At 65.5% G+C, this 17323-nt stretch overlaps 1 protein-coding gene across 1 annotated transcript in view; it reads right to left on the reverse strand.

Annotated features, from left to right (window-relative positions):
* STK10 (serine/threonine kinase 10) overlaps positions 1 to 17323 on the reverse strand; it is a 48919-nt gene that overhangs the window by 7401 nt on the left and 24195 nt on the right. The window contains exons 3-8 of the mRNA XM_055128238.1: positions 11280 to 11328; positions 9982 to 10131; positions 3475 to 3547; positions 2622 to 2816; positions 2412 to 2493; positions 810 to 959 (exon numbers count right to left, since the gene is read on the reverse strand). Of these exons, the coding sequence (XP_054984213.1) occupies positions 810 to 959; positions 2412 to 2493; positions 2622 to 2816; positions 3475 to 3547; positions 9982 to 10131; positions 11280 to 11328 (699 nt within the window). The remainder of the gene's footprint in view (positions 1 to 809; positions 960 to 2411; positions 2494 to 2621; positions 2817 to 3474; positions 3548 to 9981; positions 10132 to 11279; positions 11329 to 17323) is intronic.

Here is a 17323-nt window from a genome sequence, read left to right on the forward strand (position 1 = left end):
ACAGCGGGGAGGGCGTTTGCCTTGCATGGGGCCAAACCCGGGTTCGATTCCCAGCATCCCATATGGTCCCCTGAGCACCGCCAGGAGTGATTCCTGAGTGCATGAGCCGGGACTAACCCCGAGCATCGCCGGGTGTGACCAAACCAAAAAATAAAATAAGATGCACACAGGGGGGTGAGAGAATCAGTGTGGCCGCTCTCCCCCGCAAACCGCAGTCCCTGCCACTCCCCAGTGCCCACCCGGGAACTGCTCCACGGCCTGTCTAAAGGGCTGAGGACCCCCGGGGGCCTCTGGCCCTCACACACTTGCTGCAAGACGGCCGTGCAAGGGGCAGCTGACGCCACACCCAACAACGTCCCAATAAAAGGCCAAACAAGGGGCCGGAGCAATAGCACAGCAGGTAGGGCGTTTGCCTTGCATGCGGCTGACCCGGGTTTGATCCCCAGCATCCTGTACAGTGCCCCAAGTACTGCCAGGAGCAATTCCTGAATGCAAAGCCAGGAGTAACCTCTGGGTATCTCTGGGTGTGACCCAAAAAGTGTAAATAAATAAATAAATGGCCAAACAAATGCTTAGTCCGGTGCGGCAAAGTGGCTGGAGGGCGGGTCGGCCCCCGAGCCTGGCTGGTGGGCTTGGGGGTCTTATCTGCTTCTCTCAGGGCTCCTGGCAGGGGGCACACGGGACCCGAAAGGACGCCGGTGTGGAACAGAAGACCCATTTCTGCACGGGGGAGAGCCCATGGGCACCCTGCCCTGCCCAGCGGGGGTCTGTGACCTCTAAGGGGCGCCCCGCCCAGCACCCCCACGTACGTGCACGGGGGCGGGGTCTGCAGTGTCCACCGGGTCCTCGTCCTCTGCCTCGTCCTGGCCGTGCTCGACCTCCTCCATCACCTCGGCCTTGGCCTCCGCCACCAGCTCCCGCAGGGCCTTGTTGCTGCTCACGCCGCGGACAAAGGGGTGCTGGGGGCCGGACAGGGGCGTCAGGGGGCCTCCCGGGGGGCCAGGGGCCCGACAGGGGCATCAGGGGGCCTCCCGGGGGGCCAGGGGCCCGACAGGGGCGTCAGGGGACCTCCTGGGGGGCCGGGGCCGGACGGCGGAGGACTCTCCCCCCCGCAGAGCATGCTCCCGGCCAGCTGGAGCCCAACAAGGAGCTAGTTTGGGGGCCACATCCTGGCTCTGCTCTCGGGGGCCACTCCCGGCGGGCGCAGGGGCACCTACGGGCTGCCGGAGACGGGACGCGGGTCAGCGCGTGCAAGGCCGGCACCTCAGGCCGCTGTCCCATCTGCAGCAGGAACTCGAACTCGCTGCCTGAGCCGGGACGCGCGCCCCTGGGCTGCGGCCCGGCCCGTCTGGACATTCCGAGGCTGTTGGGGGGAAATCTGTCCCCATCTGCGCAGGGGTCCCCAGCCGGGGCGGCCACCTTCCCAGACCGGCTTCAGAAAACGCTGCCTCCACACCCCCATCTGCTCCGTGCCTCAGGAGGTGCCCGAGCACTGTCTCCCCTCCACACTGGCGGGTCCCCCCTCGCTGTCCCCCCGCCCCACGCCCTGTCCCTCTGCTGACATGGGGGTGGGGGCCGGGGGTGGGGCGCAGTCAGGATTTTGCAACCCGGGAAATTCCTGAGTGCAGCTGGGATGCGGCCGGGGGCAGCTGTGGAATGGCCAGGCCAGGACGCGACTGGCCCAGGGGCCTGAGGCTGCGTGCCTGGACCCCTGCCCCCACCCTCGTGTGGAGTCCGGTGCAGAGGGACCCCCTGGCCGGCACAGGGCAGCCCCCGGCCCGGGAGCCCAAGGTTCCTCGCCGCGCACAGCACTGCCCGGCGGGCAGAGGCCGATCGCGGGCTCAGTGTCCCATCGGTCCACCCGCGTCCTTCCTCTCCGGAGAGGAGCTGGGCGCGGGGATGACCGGCAGCTGACCGGGGCCAGCAGGCAGGAAGTGGGGCTGGGCGGCAGCCCCAGGACCTCAGAAGCCTCCAGAAAACCATCCTGCCTGAGGCTCTCCTGTTCCCCACAGGGGTGAGGGCCACCTCAGATGAGCGTCCCCCACGGCAGACCCCCCCCCGGCCCTCGGGTCCTGGCTAAGCCCCCGGGTGGCCTGGCCGAGGTGCCGCGGGCCCCTAGAATGGGGAGGGCCCCACTTAGCGCCCAAGGCGGAGCCCTGAGGACCACTGAGCACTGAGCACTGAGCGGGGTTTCCAAGCCGAGAGCATCCCGGAAGCTCACGCACTCGGGGGTCCCCAGCCAGCTGTCCTCTGAGCCCGTGTGTGTCTGGGCAAGGCTGACGCCCCGGGCCCAGTCCCCCTTTCCCCGGGGGCAGTCACGGGGGGGGGCCTCGGAGGACCTGCTGTGTAGTGACCCACACCCCAGGCCCCTGCCAGTCCCAGGGGGGAGCGGGGGGGAGGGGCGGCCCCACCTCCAGCAGCTGCGTGGCGCTGGGCCGGCTCTCGGGACTCTTGTCCAGCGCCATCTTCAGAAAGTCCCGGAAGTCCGCGGACCTGGCGGTGGGAAGCATGTGACCCGGCTGACCAGGTGGCAGGGGCCGCGGGCCTCTGAGCGGTAGGTCCAGTGATGCGCCCAGGCCCCAGCAGGGCCTCGGGGCCCCCCGCCCGCCTGGCCCCCCTACCACTTGGACGGCGTCAGCAGCGTTGGGGGGTCGGACTTGGCGATCTTGAGCAGGACCCGCATGGGGTTGAGCTCGTGGTGGGGGGGCTCGATCTGGGCCATCTCGATGAGCGTAATGCCCAGCGACCAGATGTCTGCCTTGTAGTCGTATGGCGTGTCCTTCATGGTCTCGCACAGCACCACCTCCGGGGCCATCCTGAGCCGGCCGGGGGGACAGCGGGGCTCTGAGGACCCGGCTCCGCCCGGCCGCCCCCACCAGCCCCAGGTCCTGCGCGAGCCTCCACGGGACGCAGCTCCCCATGCCTGCCGCCAGGGGGCAGCAGCGATCCAGAGCGCAGCAGCGTCCTGCGGGGCTTTGGGGGGCGCCGGGGAAGGGCCAGGCTGGGGGGAGGGGCCCTATGGTGGACTCTATGAGAGAGACAGAGACAGAGAGACGGGGGAGACAGAGGGAGAGAGACGGGAGGAGACGCGGAAAGTGGGAGCGAAAGGGTGAGGAGAGAGAATGTGAGTAGAGGCAGAAGGTGGCCGGGCGGACCGAGCAGGGCACAGTCTGCACAGAAACGTTTCAACAGACAGAGGCGAGACGCAGCGGCAGAGACGTCCCGGGGGCTCCACAGCAGGGCAGGGCAGAGCCCCCAAACCAAAGTTTTAAAAGAAGAAAAACATGCAATCTTTAGGAGGCAGCCTGGAGAGCCCAGGCCAGGAGTGGCCTTTGGGGGGGTCTCCTGGCGGGACCCCGCGAAGCTCACAGACCCTTGAGGCTGGTGCCAGGACGCCCCAGGCGCAGAAACTGAGGCAGCCAGGCCGGGCACTGGGCGCGGTGAGGGCATGGGAGGGGCGGGACGGGCACTCACCAGTAGGGTGTCCCGATGAAGGAGTCTCGCTTCTGCAGCGTCTTCAGATTCTTGGCAGACACCCCGAAGTCAGCTGCGAGAGAGAGAGAGAGAGAGAGAGAGAGAGAGAGAGAGAGAGAGAGAGAGGGGAGAGGAGAGAGAGAGGAGAGAGAGAGAAAGAGAGAGAGGGAAAGAGAGGAGAGAGAGAGGGAGAGAAAGAGGAGAGAGAGAGGGGGGAGAGAGGGAGAGAGAGAGGATAGAGGAGAGAGAGGATAGAGAGAGGAGACAGAGGAGAGAGAGAGAGGAGAGAGAGAGAAAGAGAGAGAGAGAAAGAGAGAGAGGTCACATGGACGCTCGCAGGGATGAGGCTTCCGCCCCTGCCCCAGATGCCCACGGACGGGCCAGCCTGTGGGGGACGAAACTCCCATTGGGGACAGCGATGGGGGGGGCTTCCCAACGAGCAGCACGAGCGCTATCGAGGCCTCTGCCTCTCCCCCACTGTCTCGCGCTCTCTGTGTCTCTATCTCTCTGTATCTCTATCTGTGTCTCTCTATCTCTGTGTCTCTCTGTCTCTTTCCCTCTGTCCTCATTTCTGTCTCTCTATCTCTGTCTCTGTCTCTCTATCTCTGTGTCTCTCTGTATCTCTATCTCTGTGCCTGTCTCTATCTGTCTCTGTTTCTCTCTGTCTCATCTCTGCCTCTGTCTCTCTGTTCTCTCTCTGTATCTTCTAAAGGGGGGGACACTCCCCAGTGTGCTCAAGGCCCGGAGGGCACCGAGGCTGGCCCCGGGTCTCCTGCACACACAGCGGTCACTCCGGCCAGGCTAGTCTCTTGAGGCAACAATTCCAAGCCCACCAGGCCGGCACTCGTCGGTGGCCAGAGGTGTGCGGCGACACTCACACGCAGCAGGCTTCAAACACAGCCACTCAGCTCTCGGAGGACAGACCTGGAGTTCTTTTTTTTTTTCTTTTTGGGTCACACCCAGCAATGCACAGGGGTCACTCCTGGCTCACGTACTACCTGCTGTGCTATCATTCCAGCCCCCCCAAACAAAAACTTGTTTTTTTTGCTTTTTAGTTCACACCCGGCGATGCACAGGGGTCACTCCTGGCTCTGCACTCAGGAATCACCCCTGGCGGTGCTCAGGGGACTATATGGGATGCTGGGATTCGAACCGGGTTGGCCACATGCAAGGCAAATGCCCTACCCCCTGTGCTATGGCTCCAGCCCAGACCTGGAGTTCTTACAGATGAGGCGGGAGCCAAGCACAGCAGGGAGGGCATCTGCCTCGCACACGGATGACCCGGGTTCAATCCCGGCACCCTATAGGGTCCCCCAAGCACCGAGAGGAGTGACTCCTGAGTCTGAGTGCAGAGCCAGCAGTAGGCCCTGAGCACCGCTGGGTGTGACAAAAAAAAAAAAATGGAAAAAGAAGGGAGTGCTTGCCCGCCCTCCTTCCCTCAGAAGGACAGGGTAACCCAAACCAACGCCATGCACAAGGGCAGTGACCCCCGGGAGGCCCAAGGCCCCGAACCCAGGAAGCCTCAGCCAGCCTGGGTGGGGGAAGCCGCCACTTCCCTCCTGCTGGGCGCCCCATTCCCCGGCCAGACACCCTGGGCAGGATCACCGGGTCCTCAGGCCTCAATGCACATGGATGGGTTCTCTTTGGGGGTCCCCATGGTGGGGTGTCTGCTGATGAAACAACAACTGCCCTCAGTCAACAATGTACCCAGAGTAAGGATCAGAGAAATGGGGGTAGGGCAGCAACCGTCTCCCCATCTCCTGGTGATGCTGTTCAGAGAGTGAGGGTCTGAGGGGGAGTGAGGGTCTGAGGGGGAGTGAGGGTCTGAGGGGGAGTGAGGGTCTGTGGGGGAGGGTCTAAGAGGGAGTGAGGGTCTGAGAAGGAGTGAGGGTCTGAGGGTGAGTGAGGGTCTGTGGGGGAGGGTCTAAGGGGGAGTGAGGGTCTGTGGGAGTGAGGGTCTGAGGGAGAGTGAGGGTCTGATGGGGAGTGAGGGTCTGGGGGGGAGTGAGGGTCTGAGGGGGAGTGAGGGTCTGAGGGGGAGTGAGGGTCTGTGGGAGTGAGGGTCTGAGGGGGAGTGAGGGTCTGAGGGAGAGTGAGGGTCTGGGGGAGTGAGGGTCTGAGCGGGGGTGAGGGTCTGAGGGGGAGTGAGGGTCTGAGGGGGAGTGAGGGTCTGAGGGGGAGTGAGGGTCTGTGGGAGTGAGGGTCTGAGGGAGAGTGAGGGTCTGATGGGGAGTGAGGGTCTGGGGGGGAGTGAGGGTCTGAGGGAGAGTGAGGGTCTGAGGGGGAGTGAGGGTCTGAGGGAGAGTGAGGGTCTGAGGGAGTGAGGGTCTGAGGGAGTGAGGGTCTGAGGGGGAGTGAGGGTCTGGGGGGAGTGAGGGTCTGTGGGAGTGAGGGTCTGATCGGGGGTGAGGGTCTGAGGAGGAGTGAGGGTCTGAGGGGGAGTGAGGGTCTGAGGGTCTGAGGGGGAGTGAGGGTCTGAGGGGGAGTGAGGGTCTGTGGGAGTGAGGGTCTGAGGGGGAGTGAGGGTCTGAGGGGGAGTGAGGGTCTGGGGGAGTGAGGGTCTGAGGAGGAGTGAGGGTCTGAGGGGGAGTGAGGGTCTGAAGGGGAGTGAGGGTCTGTGGGAGTGAGGGTCTGAGGGGGAGTGAGGGTCTGAGGGGGCGTGAGGGTCTGTGGGAGTGAGGGTCTGAGGGGGAGTGAGGGTCTGGGGGGAGTGAGGTTCTGTGGGACTGAGGGGGAGTGAGGGTCTGGGGGGGAGTGAGGTTCTATGGGACTGAGGGAGAGTGAGGGTCTGGGGGGGAGTGAGGGTCTGTGGGAGTGAGGGTCAGAGGGGGAGTGAGGGTCTGAGGGGGAGTGAGGGTCTGAGGGAGAGTGAGGGCCTGAGGGGGAGTGAGGGCCTGAGGGGGAGTGAGGGTCTGAGGGGGAGTGAGGGTCTGAGGGGGAGTGAGGGTCTGGGGGGGAGTGAGGGTCTGAGGGGGAGTGAGGGTCTGAGGGGGAGTGAGGGTCTGAGGGAGAGTGAGGGTCTGGGGGGGAGTGAGGGTCTGTGGGAGTGAGGGTCAGAGGGGGAGTGAGGGTCTGAGGGGGAGTGAGGGTCTGAGGGGGAGTAAGGGTCTGGGGGGGAGTGAGGGTCTGTGGGGTCTTACGGGATGGGATGTGGGTGGGGGCAGGGCACTAAGGGACCCTTTTTTCCTGTCCCCATTCTTGGATACAGTGCTCGGGGCTCTGTGCTCAGGGAGATCCTGCAGAGCTTTGGGGCCACACGGGGTGCTGAGGCGGAAGCCCGGTTGGCCTCGTGCAAGGCTGTCCCCTCGCGCCCCCACAGCTGCTGACAGATGAGGGACCCTCCGCTCCTGCCGCCCCTCTAGTTTACAAAGCAAAATGCATGAGGCCAAATTTTCTGCATTTGTGGCTTTTTTGTTTATGTAACAGCTGGGGGCATGGGGGGAGCGACCAGGATGTGGCGAAAGTATGTCACCTCCTGTTCTGGTGGGGGAGGGCGGGAAGGGGGCTGCAAACCGCCCGTGACCACGGCACCGCCAGGCCCCAGATGGGAACCGAGCAGGCTCCCCGCCCCACCTCCATCCCATCTCCCGGGGCGGGCCCGGAGATGCTGGGTTCCCGGAGGACTCAGGGACGGGGAGGGCCACTGATAGCGCCTCTTTGTTAGTTTAGGAAAGATCAGGCTGAGCACTCTGAGTAGCGACAGGTGACCCACCCCCATGCAACAGAAAAGAAGACAGAGTCCCGCGTCACCACTTACAAAAATGCTTTGTTGTTTCGTCTGTTTGGGGAGGGGGTGGCTGGGCCACATCTGGGGGTGCCGGGAAAACCGTGAGGTGCTGAAGCATGAGCCCAGGGCGGCCCTCCCCTCCCTCTCAGCCCCCAGGGAGTGCTCACTGCTGGGTCGGAGCCTCGGACAGCCTCGCATGCAGCATCCCATAGAGCTCCCCAAGCCCTGAGCCCAGAGCCAGGAGTCAGCCCTGAGCACAGAGCCAGGAGTCAGTCCTGAGCACAGAGCCAGGAGTCAGCCCTGAGCACAGAGCCAGAAGTCAGCCCTGAGCACAGAGCCAGGAGTCAGCCCTGAGCACAGAGCCTGGAGTCAGCCCCGAGCACCGCAAGCTGAGGCCCCAAATAAATCACCCCAAAGGTGCTCGCCTCATGCATTTACCGGCGCTGTGTGCCGAGGCGAGCCCAGCCGTGCTGGCCTTAAACGTCTGTCCCCACTCGCCACCGTGTGCTCTCCTCAGGGAAGGGCATCGCCCAGGCCCACAGGCGCGGGAAGTGGCTCAAACCCTGACCGGACGGCCTCGTGCAGGACAGACGCCACGAGCTGGGCTTGGGCTTGGCTTTCTGTGGCGTTTTCTGTTCTGTTTCCCCGGTGCTGGGGTTGAGCCCGCGTCTCACACCGGCAAGGCTCGTGCTTCGCCACTGCATGCACCACCATCCCCCGCCATCGGCCCCTCCTGGCTCTGAGGCCGTCCCCTCCCCACGGCCCACTCCCGTCTCCCACCTCCGCGGCCTGAGTCCCCCTCCTCCAGGCAGCCCTCAGGAGTGACCCGCTGTCCCCTCGCTTTACCCGGCCCTTTCGGGGCTGGAACTAAGCCCTCGTGGGCAGATTCTTGTCTGGCTGCCTCGGTTGCTTCCCGTCAGACCCCCAGGCCCCCGAGCAGGCGCGGACGCGCACCAGGAGTTCCCCGCAGGGACCCTGGCTGTATTTACGTAAGTGAAGAAACTCATCTCCGTGAACTGAAATGGGCCGGCCTTGGCGCACGGAGCACCCACGCGGTCCTGCTGCGGGGCCTGCCCCTTCCCAGATGTTCTCTCAGGGGCGTCTCGGACCCCCTGACAGCTGAGGAAGACCCCACGCCGTGGCACATCGGGACTTCAATCATTCCTCTCTAGCCTGGCTGTGTCTATGGCCACAGGGACTGTCGCCCAGGGGCCGGGGAGGGGGCAGCGGGGAGGACACTGGCCTTGCACATGGCCAACCCGGGTTCCACCCCTGGCAGCCCGCAGGGTCCCCAGGCACCACCAGCAGGAGGGACCCCTGAGCACAGAAGAAGGAGTCAACCCTGAGCACTGCCTGGTGTGGCCCCAGAACTAAATAATAATCGTAATTTAGAAGCAGAAAATAACTGCGTGGTGGCTCCCAGGATATTCCCAGTGAGCAAGGGATAGTACACGATCTAGCATCTGCCAGGCGTGAATGGTGGTGGGGAAATTCCAGCAATGTATAATGCCCGCAAGTAGAGAGAGTCTGGGGGGAACTGTGTGCATGGAGGAAGGGTGAGGACGGGGACAGGGGGGGTACACTGGGGACACTGTGGGGGAGTGTGCACTGGTGGAGGGATGTACAGCTGAACCTCGAACATGAAAGCTCTTTAACCACCTCATGGGGATTCAATATATATGTATTTTTTGCTTTTTGGGTCACACCTGGCAATGCACAGGGTTACTCCCGGCTCTGCGCTCAGGAATTACCCCTGGTGGTGCTCAGGGGACCATATGGGATGCTGGGAATCAAACCCGGGTTGGCCACGTGCAAGGCAAACGCCCTAACCGCTGTGCTATCGCTCCAGCCCCTAAAATTTTTTTTTTTTTAGTTAAAAAGAAAACGTAATGTGGAGTTCATGCCCAATTCAATCAGCTTAATCAGTGGCTGGAGAAACAGAAGTGCTCCTACCTTATGGAACATGAAAGAAGTGTGTGAAGGGCGTTACACACGCGCACAGAGCAGTGAGCACGGGAGGCATCAGCATCAGACCTTCCTCACTCACGCCAAGCGGGGCCAGAGCGACAGGAGAGCGGGTCAGACACTGGCCTTACACGCGGCCAGCCCGGGCTCAACCCCTGGGGTCCCCCAGCCCTGCCAGGAGGGACCCCTGTGTGCAGAGTCAGGAGTAGCCCCTGAGCACTGCGGGGTGAGCCCCCAAACAAGCCAAAGTGCCGCGTGTCAGGAGTGAGCCTGTGAGCAAGCCGGGCAGGGATGGTGTAGTGAGGTTTGGGGGGGGGGCTAAAATGGGGGCCACGGGCTAAAACAGGTCAGACCAGAGAATCGAGGGCTTCCTGCCCCCCCACTTGGAAATCCCAGGGCACGCCCAGACCTCCTGGGGTCGCTCCCCTCCCTGGCTCTCGTCTGGGAGCGGGGGCCGCAGGGGGCACTCCTTCTGGCTGAGGAGATGCCACGTGTCACCACACAACTGCTGGGCAGAGTTTAGGCCCAGTTTTTTTGTTTTTTTTTTCCAAAAAATGTTGGAGTGGAATCATTCTGCGAAGCTTTTTTGGGAAAAAAAAAAGTGCCAGTTTCACTTAAAATCACTTGGGGGGTCTGGGCTGGAGCAATAGCACAGCGGGGAGGGCGTTTGCCTTGCATGCGGCCAACCCAGGTTCGATTCCCAGCATCCCACAGGGTCCCCTGAGCCCCTCGGAGTGGCCCCCCACCAGAAGACAACAGTCACGACGACCACAACGATGCCCACTGGGCCGCACCGCCGGGCCGCGGCCCCTTACCCAGCCGGATGTCGCCCTCCAGGGTCATGAGCACGTTGCCGGCCTTCAGGTCGCGGTGGATGACCCTCCGGGCGTGCAGGAAGGCCAGCGCCTCCAGCATCTGGCGGCACACCACCTGGATCTGGGGCTCCGTCAGGCCGCGGTCCAGCTCTGCGGGCGGGGGGAGGCGGCGGTCAGCCCCGCACGGCCCCCCAGGGCACCCGCGCTGCGGGACGGGGCGCGGGGGACGCTCAGCCCGCAGCCGCCCCAGGGCTGGGGACTCCGGTGCCCACCGGGTGGCCAGGTGCTCCATGCGGGCTGGTGGCACAGAGACGCGGGGCCCCGCACAGTGCTGGCCACTGGGGCAACGTGGACAGAGGGCAGCGGGCAGGGTCGGGTCTGTGCCCTCGCACGGCCCCGAAGCCCCGGCGACACCCTGAGTGCCCACACCTGCAGTGCTCTCTTCTGGGGAGGGAACTCGGGGACCAGCTCCAAACCCTGGCCCGGCAGCAGGGGCCGCCCAGGACACCCCGGCGGGTGGGCCCGGCCCTGGGCAGCTACACCCTCAGCGCCCACCTCACCCTGCCCAGCACCTGTGCTTCCGCACACTCTGGCTGTAGGTCTCACCCCTCAGGGAGCACTGTCCACGGGGGCAGGGGGTAAGAGCCAGGAGGAGGCCACACAGGGCCCCCGAGGGCCACACTGCTCAGGTTCCCCAGTGGGAGAGGGAGAGGTCAGTGCTGGGGTCAGTGCTGGGGGAGTCAGTGTGGGGGGAGGTCAGTGCTGGGGGGGGTCAGTGCAGGGGGGGTCAGTGCTGGGGGGGGTCAGTGCAGGGGGGGTCAGTGCTGGGGTCAGTGCTGGGGGGGTCAGTGTTGGGGGGGTCAGTGCTGGGGAGGTCAGTGCTGGGGGAGGTCAGTGCTGTGGGGTCAGTGCTGGGGGGGTCAGTGCTGGGGTCACTCTGTGCCCATCTCTGTCGCTCCCGTCCCTCCCATGGTGATGCCATCCCCTGCCCGACAGGCTCTGCCCCTGCCCCCGCGTGCTGTGGGCGCCCGAGGCCGAGCCCCTCCATCCCCTGGCCCCAGGGGAGAGGGGACACCCCACGATTACTCGGGGCCCACGGAGCGGCCCCTGGGGGCCTTCACGGGGTGGAGCACAGGAGACCCCCGAGGGCTGGGAGGGCTCCGGAAGGGGCCCACGGGGCTCCTCTGGGGACAGTGGGTGGGGCCGGCTCTCCTCACCCACCCAGAGGGGCCCAGAGCGGAGGGCCCGGAAGCTTCCGGGGTGCCCTCAGTGGCAGCGGGCGGCCCCGGGGGACTCACCCAGCATGATGGCATCCACGGCGCCCCCGGCGCAGAACTCGATCATGATCTGCAGAGGACACAAGGCGGGCTGTGAGCAGGCGCCCGCGGCGGCCAGGACCCCCGCAACCCCCCCACCAGGGGCCGGCTCCCTTAGGCTCGCTCTGCTGGGCGCCGGCGGTGGACTCGGCCCGGCCTGCTGTCCCTCTCCCTCAGGGGCGGGCACTCCCACCCCGTCCACAGCCCAGGCAGAGCCCCCTGAGCACTGCCGGGTGTGGCCCCCAAACAAGGCAGTGAAACGGGCGGGGCCCACGCACAGCGGGTCAGGCGCTTGCTTGGCACGCGGCCGATTCGGGTTCGGTCCCCGCAACCCCACAGGGTCCCCTGAGCACTGTCGGGAGTAATTCCTGAGCAGAGTCGGGAGGAACCCCTGAGCCCCCGGTTCCATCCCCGACACCCCCTGCTCCCTGGGCCCCGAGCCAGGTAAGGCCCAAACTTTTCACTCCCCACAAAAGAACTCTAAAAATGGTCAACTTCTTTCTTTTTATTTTTATTATTATTATTTTGCTTTCCGGGGTCACCCCCGGTAATGCTCAGGCTAACTCCTGGCCCTGCACTCAGGAGTGGCTCCTGGCAGTGCTCAGGGGACCTTACGGGATGCCGGGGATTGAACCTGGGTCCAAGGCAAACGCCCTCCCCGTGGTACTATGGCTCCGGCCCCCCTAAAACGGCCCATTTCTTGCTGTGCATCTTGTTTGCGTGTTGGGCCCCGGGGCCACACCCAGCCGTGCCCAGGGGTCCGTCACTCCCGGGGGCAGCCCCTCAAGGTGCCGGGGCCGGAGCCTGGGTCGGCCGTACGCGAGGCCAGTGCCTTCCCGGCCGTCCATAGAAGGCACAGTACCCCCCCCCCCCCGAGGCCACCCCCCAGCTCGCCCAAGAGTGCTCCAGCCACGGGCAGACGCTTCAAATACCCCAAGCACCCCACACAGGTGGCCGGGCCCGGCCGGCCGGGTTCCCGGGGGACAGGGACGGAGGCCTGACAGCTGCTGTGGGCGGTGAGATGGGTAGAGTTACAGGCTGCGGGGCCGCTGGACACACGGCACGGGCGAGGCACGCCCAGGACCCCTGGCACCGCCCCACGCGCCCGGTGGCTTCCCAGAGACACTCCTGCTGAGAGGGCGGCAGACCCTGGGCAGACCCTGGGCACACGGGGGCCGGCGGGGGGGCTGGGAGGAGGGTCATTGTGTTCTGGGTCACACCTGGCTCAGGGCTGCACACTCCTGGCTCTGTGCTCGGGGACCCCAGGGGGTGTCAGGGAGGGGACCCGGGTCAGTGACGGACGAGGCAGACGTCTCACTGTGGTCCTCGCGCTGACGGGACAGTCCAGGAGCCCGGACTGGATTCCAAGCCACCGGGTCCCCCGAGCACTGCCGGGAAGACCCCGAGCGTCGCTGGGGCAGATCCAAAGCAACCAAGCGGAAGCTCTGCCCAGAGGTCACCAGCACAAGGCCAGTGGCAGGAGCCCCCACACCGCCCAGAGGGACAGCAATGGAGGGTGCCGGGAGGGTGCGAGGGGGCAAGCCCGGGCTGGGCTTAATTCCTGTCCTGGCACCCCCAGCCCCCCCCGGCCTGGCCCTGGAGACCACCAGCAGCGCCTCGGGCCCTGAGCAGCATCGCGTCCTCGGACCCTCCGTGGGAAGGGCGGGAGAAGAGAGGGTTACGCCTTCCGTGCTCCCAGTGCCAAGTGCCCCGAGAGGCAGGTCCACGAGAGACAGAAAACGGGGGTCTCCGTAGGAAGGGGGAAATAGATAGCGGCTGGGGGCACTCGGGGGGACCCCAAGAGCAGTGACCACACGGCTCAGAGACCAGGAACCCAGCACTTGAAGCCGAACACCAAGGCCTGCCCGGTTTCCCGGAACCCGCACACACCCCCTCCCCCGCCCCAGGACGGCCTGGAAAGTGCCCCTCCGGCTTCTGCCTCCAGGAGCCTCAGGGGTCTGCACACAGGGGCCGGGTTCCAGCCCCCGGGCACTGGGCTGTGGGAGGTCGCTGAGCCTCCGGAACTTTGGAACAGCAGCCGCCCAACGCAGGACCCAGCACGGCTCTGGGCGCCCGCAGAGCAGGGGCGGGCGGGGGCGAGTGAGCACCCCCTGCAGAGCAGACCCTGGGGAGTGTGGCCCGGAGGGGTTCCGCCACCTCCCTCCCCTGAACCCAGAGCTCTGCCTGGCTGTGCCACCCTGGGCCAAGCTGGGGGCTGGGTTGCACCCGTAAGGGAGGCGCCCTCGTGCTCACAGCCTCCCGAGACTGCCTCCCTCTGGGGCCCCCAGGAGCCCCCCGTTTCCCTGGAAACTTGGCCCCGGAGCCCTGGGAGGGGCCGACGGGACAGCCGGGAGGTGGGGCTGGCTGCAGGCCAGAGGAAACTGGAAGCTGGCGTTTCCCCCGGCCCGGGTTGAGATGAGGCAGCCGGCGAGGGGTGAGAGTGAACAAATGATGGCCCTTCATTCATTCACTTGCTTGCTCCTTCACCCAGATTGACCAGGTCCGGGATCCCAACAGCTACTTCCGACGACCCTCTCGCATTCATCCAGTTGCTCATTCATTCATTCATTCATCCACTCACAGATGGACCAGATGCACAACCCTGACTCATCTGACAACCCTCACTCATTCATTCACTCACTCATTCATTCACTCACCCCTTCATTCATTCCCCGCAGACTGACCAGGTCCATCCCTGATGACCTTTCACCTTCACCTCAGCGACAAGGCATGCGGACCCTGTGAGGAATCTCTGAGACCGCACAGGGGGTCGAGCACGGGTTCCAGCCCCGGTACCGCACGGTCCCCGCAGCCCCCCAGGTTGTCCCCGAGCACTGCAGGGTGAGGCTCAGACAGAGAAGACCATGGGCCAGAGAGGGGGGCTTAAAGCAGCTGCGACCAGCCTTCACGGGCCCGAGGCCCAGGGTCAGCCCCCAACCCGCATTCTGGCCCCTGAGCCCCAGCAGGGGTGACCCCTGAGCACGGCCACAGGGGCCCAAACCAAACCAAACCAAATGTGCCGGACGGCTCAAGGCTCGGCCAAGGACACGGGGCGTCCCAAGGCCAGCAGGGCCGGGGACAGAGCTCGGGGACTCACCCCTACACGCCTGCTCCCCTGGCCCCCGAGATCTCGCCCAGCCCCCACACTGCTCCTGCTTCAGATACGGGGAAACTGAGGCTCGGCAGGGCCAGGGCTCGCCCAGAGCCAGCCCGCTCGGAAGCGACAGAACCAGCCTGAGTTCAGAGCCCAGACTCGGGGGTGCAGGGTGTTGGGGGGCCCGTCCTCCTTCACACAGAGCAACTCAGGCCTGGTGGCAGAGGATACACGGCCTCAGCCACAGAAAAAAAAAAAAAACCCACAAGAAAGGACGGAAGGTGTGGGCCGCCCGGCCTGTGGGCAGAGCCGCAGAGCCTGGGCGCGGTGGACAATGCGGCCATTGAGCAGGTCCTACACCCACGGGCCTGGGAACGAGGGGAAGGAATTCAGGCTGTCTCCCACCCCCACCCCCAGGAGCAGGGGGGAAGCGGCTGACGCCTCGGGGTGACCTTGGGGGACACAAACTGTGGGGTGGGGGGTCACGTTCTACCCGGAGGAAAGGGAGGAGGCTCAGAGCCCGCTGGAGTGTTCTATGCCGCCCCCCACCCTGGTCCCTTCTCCCTCCCTCCCCGGTGCCCCCCCCCCGCCCCCTCCAAGGCCGCGGGCTGGGCCCCGGGACGAGAAGGGGTGGTGCAGGCTTGGAGGTGCCAAGGTAAGCGGGCGGGGTGGGGCAGCCTATATGCAGAGTCCTTAACACGACACAGAACCGGAAATGCCATTCGGCAGGGCAGAACGCCTCCGTTTGCACGCGTGGCCGACCCAGGTTGGAGCCCAGCACCCTGGGGTGCCCCGAGCCCGGTCAGGTCAGGAGTGATCCCGAGCACAGAGCCAGGACTAAAGCCTGAGCATCGCCGGGTGTGGCCTGAAAGGGAAAACAAAACAAAACCCCAAATGAAAAGCAAGCTCAGGGGACAGCCTCCAGCGGGAGGACAGGCGGGGCGCAGACCCCTTCAGAGACCCTGCTGAGTCCCGAGAGTGACACCCCGCACGTCACACTCACAAACGCCCCACGTCTCCGGAACACCAGCCGTGTCCGTACCCCGGGGACAACGGGGAAAAGCAGGCGAAAGACACAGTTCAGGGTTGAGCTCGCCAGGCCCGCCGCAGACCGGATTCGTGTCCCACCCCGCCAGGTGTGGCGCCCACGCCAAAACAACCAGCGAAAAGCTCGGGGAAGGGGGCCAGGCCGGGTGCTTCAGGCTCGGCTGGAGGGGGCATAGGCAGCAGCTCGGGTGCCCCAAGCGACCCCTGACCCTCCGCCCCTGCGGGCAGGAAGCCACAGGCGGCTGGAACCGGGGCCCTCGCTCCCTCCCCGGGACTGCGCCGTACTGGGGGGACGCCAACCGTGTGTCCCCTGCGGGGTCCTCCCCTCCCGGCGCCATAGCACGCGGAGAGGAAGGGGCCGGGCCGTGGCCCTTGGCTGCGGGAAGTGACCAGACAGGAGGTCAGGAAACAGGCCCCGGGGCCCGGGAGGCCCAGCCTGCAGGCCTGGGGAGTCCGACACCCGGCCGCTTCCGCTCGGCTCTACGCCCTCAAACGTTGATAAAGTCCGGAATGCTCAGGCCAGACGGAGAGCAGGGGTGAGGCACTCTCCTCACGTATGGCAGGGGTGAGGCACTCTCCTCGTGTACAGCAGGGGTGAGGCACTATCCTCACGTATGGCAGGGGTGAGGCACTCTCCTTGCATATGGCAGGATGAGGCACTCTCCTCGTGTATGGCAGGGTGAGGCACTCTCCTCATGTATGGCAGGAGTGAGGCACTCTCCTCGTGTACAGCAGGGGTGAGGCACTCTCCTCATGTATGGCAGGAGTGAGGCACTCTCCTCGCGTATGGCAGGGGTGAGGCACTCTCCTCACAGGGAGCAGGGTGAGGCACTCTCCTCACAAAGAGCAGGGGTGAGGCACTCTCCTTGCGAGTACCAAGCCTGTTCAGCCTGCTGAGCACAGAGCCCTGAGTAGCCCCTGAGCCGGAGGGGTCCAGCACACAGACACCAGGTCCCCAAAGCGACTCAGCCCAGGGGTAGGGCCGAATGCCCAGTGCTGGGGCTTGCTGGTCCCGGGGCGCCCACCGCGATGTCCAGAGTGCTCGGCGTGGGCCGTGCCGCGCTGGGGGTGCAGATGCTTCCCCGGCATCTGCCCCAGCACCCCCTCCGGTGCCCCGAGCAGAGCCGGAGTATCTGCTGAGCATCCCTGGGTGTGGCCTTGCCCTGCCCCCGGAACCTGTGGGCTCCCCCGAGTCCCTCCTCACCCTCGGAGAGGGCCCAGGGGTGCAAACACGGACCGTGGGTGCTTTAGGAGGGCGTGCTCGCTCGCCTGCTGCCCCTGCACAGTGCTCGGGCACACGGCTTTAAACTGGGAAAGGGCCAGAGAGCGAGGACAGGGGGCAGGGCGCTTGATGTGCCTGCCGCCGGCCCGGAGCACTGAGTCAGGAGTCAGCCCTGAGCACTGCCATGTGTGGCCTGAGAGAGGGGGAGCGAGAGAGAAAAGGGAGAGGGATGGGAACGAGCACAAACGAGGACCCGACGGGGGGACGGAAGCGGGCAGTGCCAGGCCCCGCAGCCGGACGCCCCATCCTCACACTGCCCCCTCACCCCTTCTCGGCCTCAAACGACATGCCGGGCCTGACCACCCAGGAGAGGGGCCGGTGGGCTGGACCCCGCCCCCAGGGCCTTTCCCCGGGGCCCGACACCCAGGGTGTCCCGAGTCCCGGGAGAGGCTGGCCCACGAGCAAGAGAGTCAGCGGCCACACTCCCCCCTCCCCGGCGCCAGGAATCACGGGGTCTCCCGCGGCCGACCTGAGGGGGCTGCCAAGGCACCTGCTTGCCCACTGCCCACCCCCAGGGTCTGCACTGACCGTGGCCGCCACGGGGCAGGCGCAGGTCTGGGTGTTCGCCCGTCTCGCACCCAGGGCGGGCGGTTTACCAGCCCG

The sequence above is a fragment of the Sorex araneus genome, chromosome 2 (assembly GCF_027595985.1).
Source record: "Sorex araneus isolate mSorAra2 chromosome 2, mSorAra2.pri, whole genome shotgun sequence".
Taxonomy (NCBI): domain Eukaryota; kingdom Metazoa; phylum Chordata; class Mammalia; order Eulipotyphla; family Soricidae; genus Sorex; species Sorex araneus.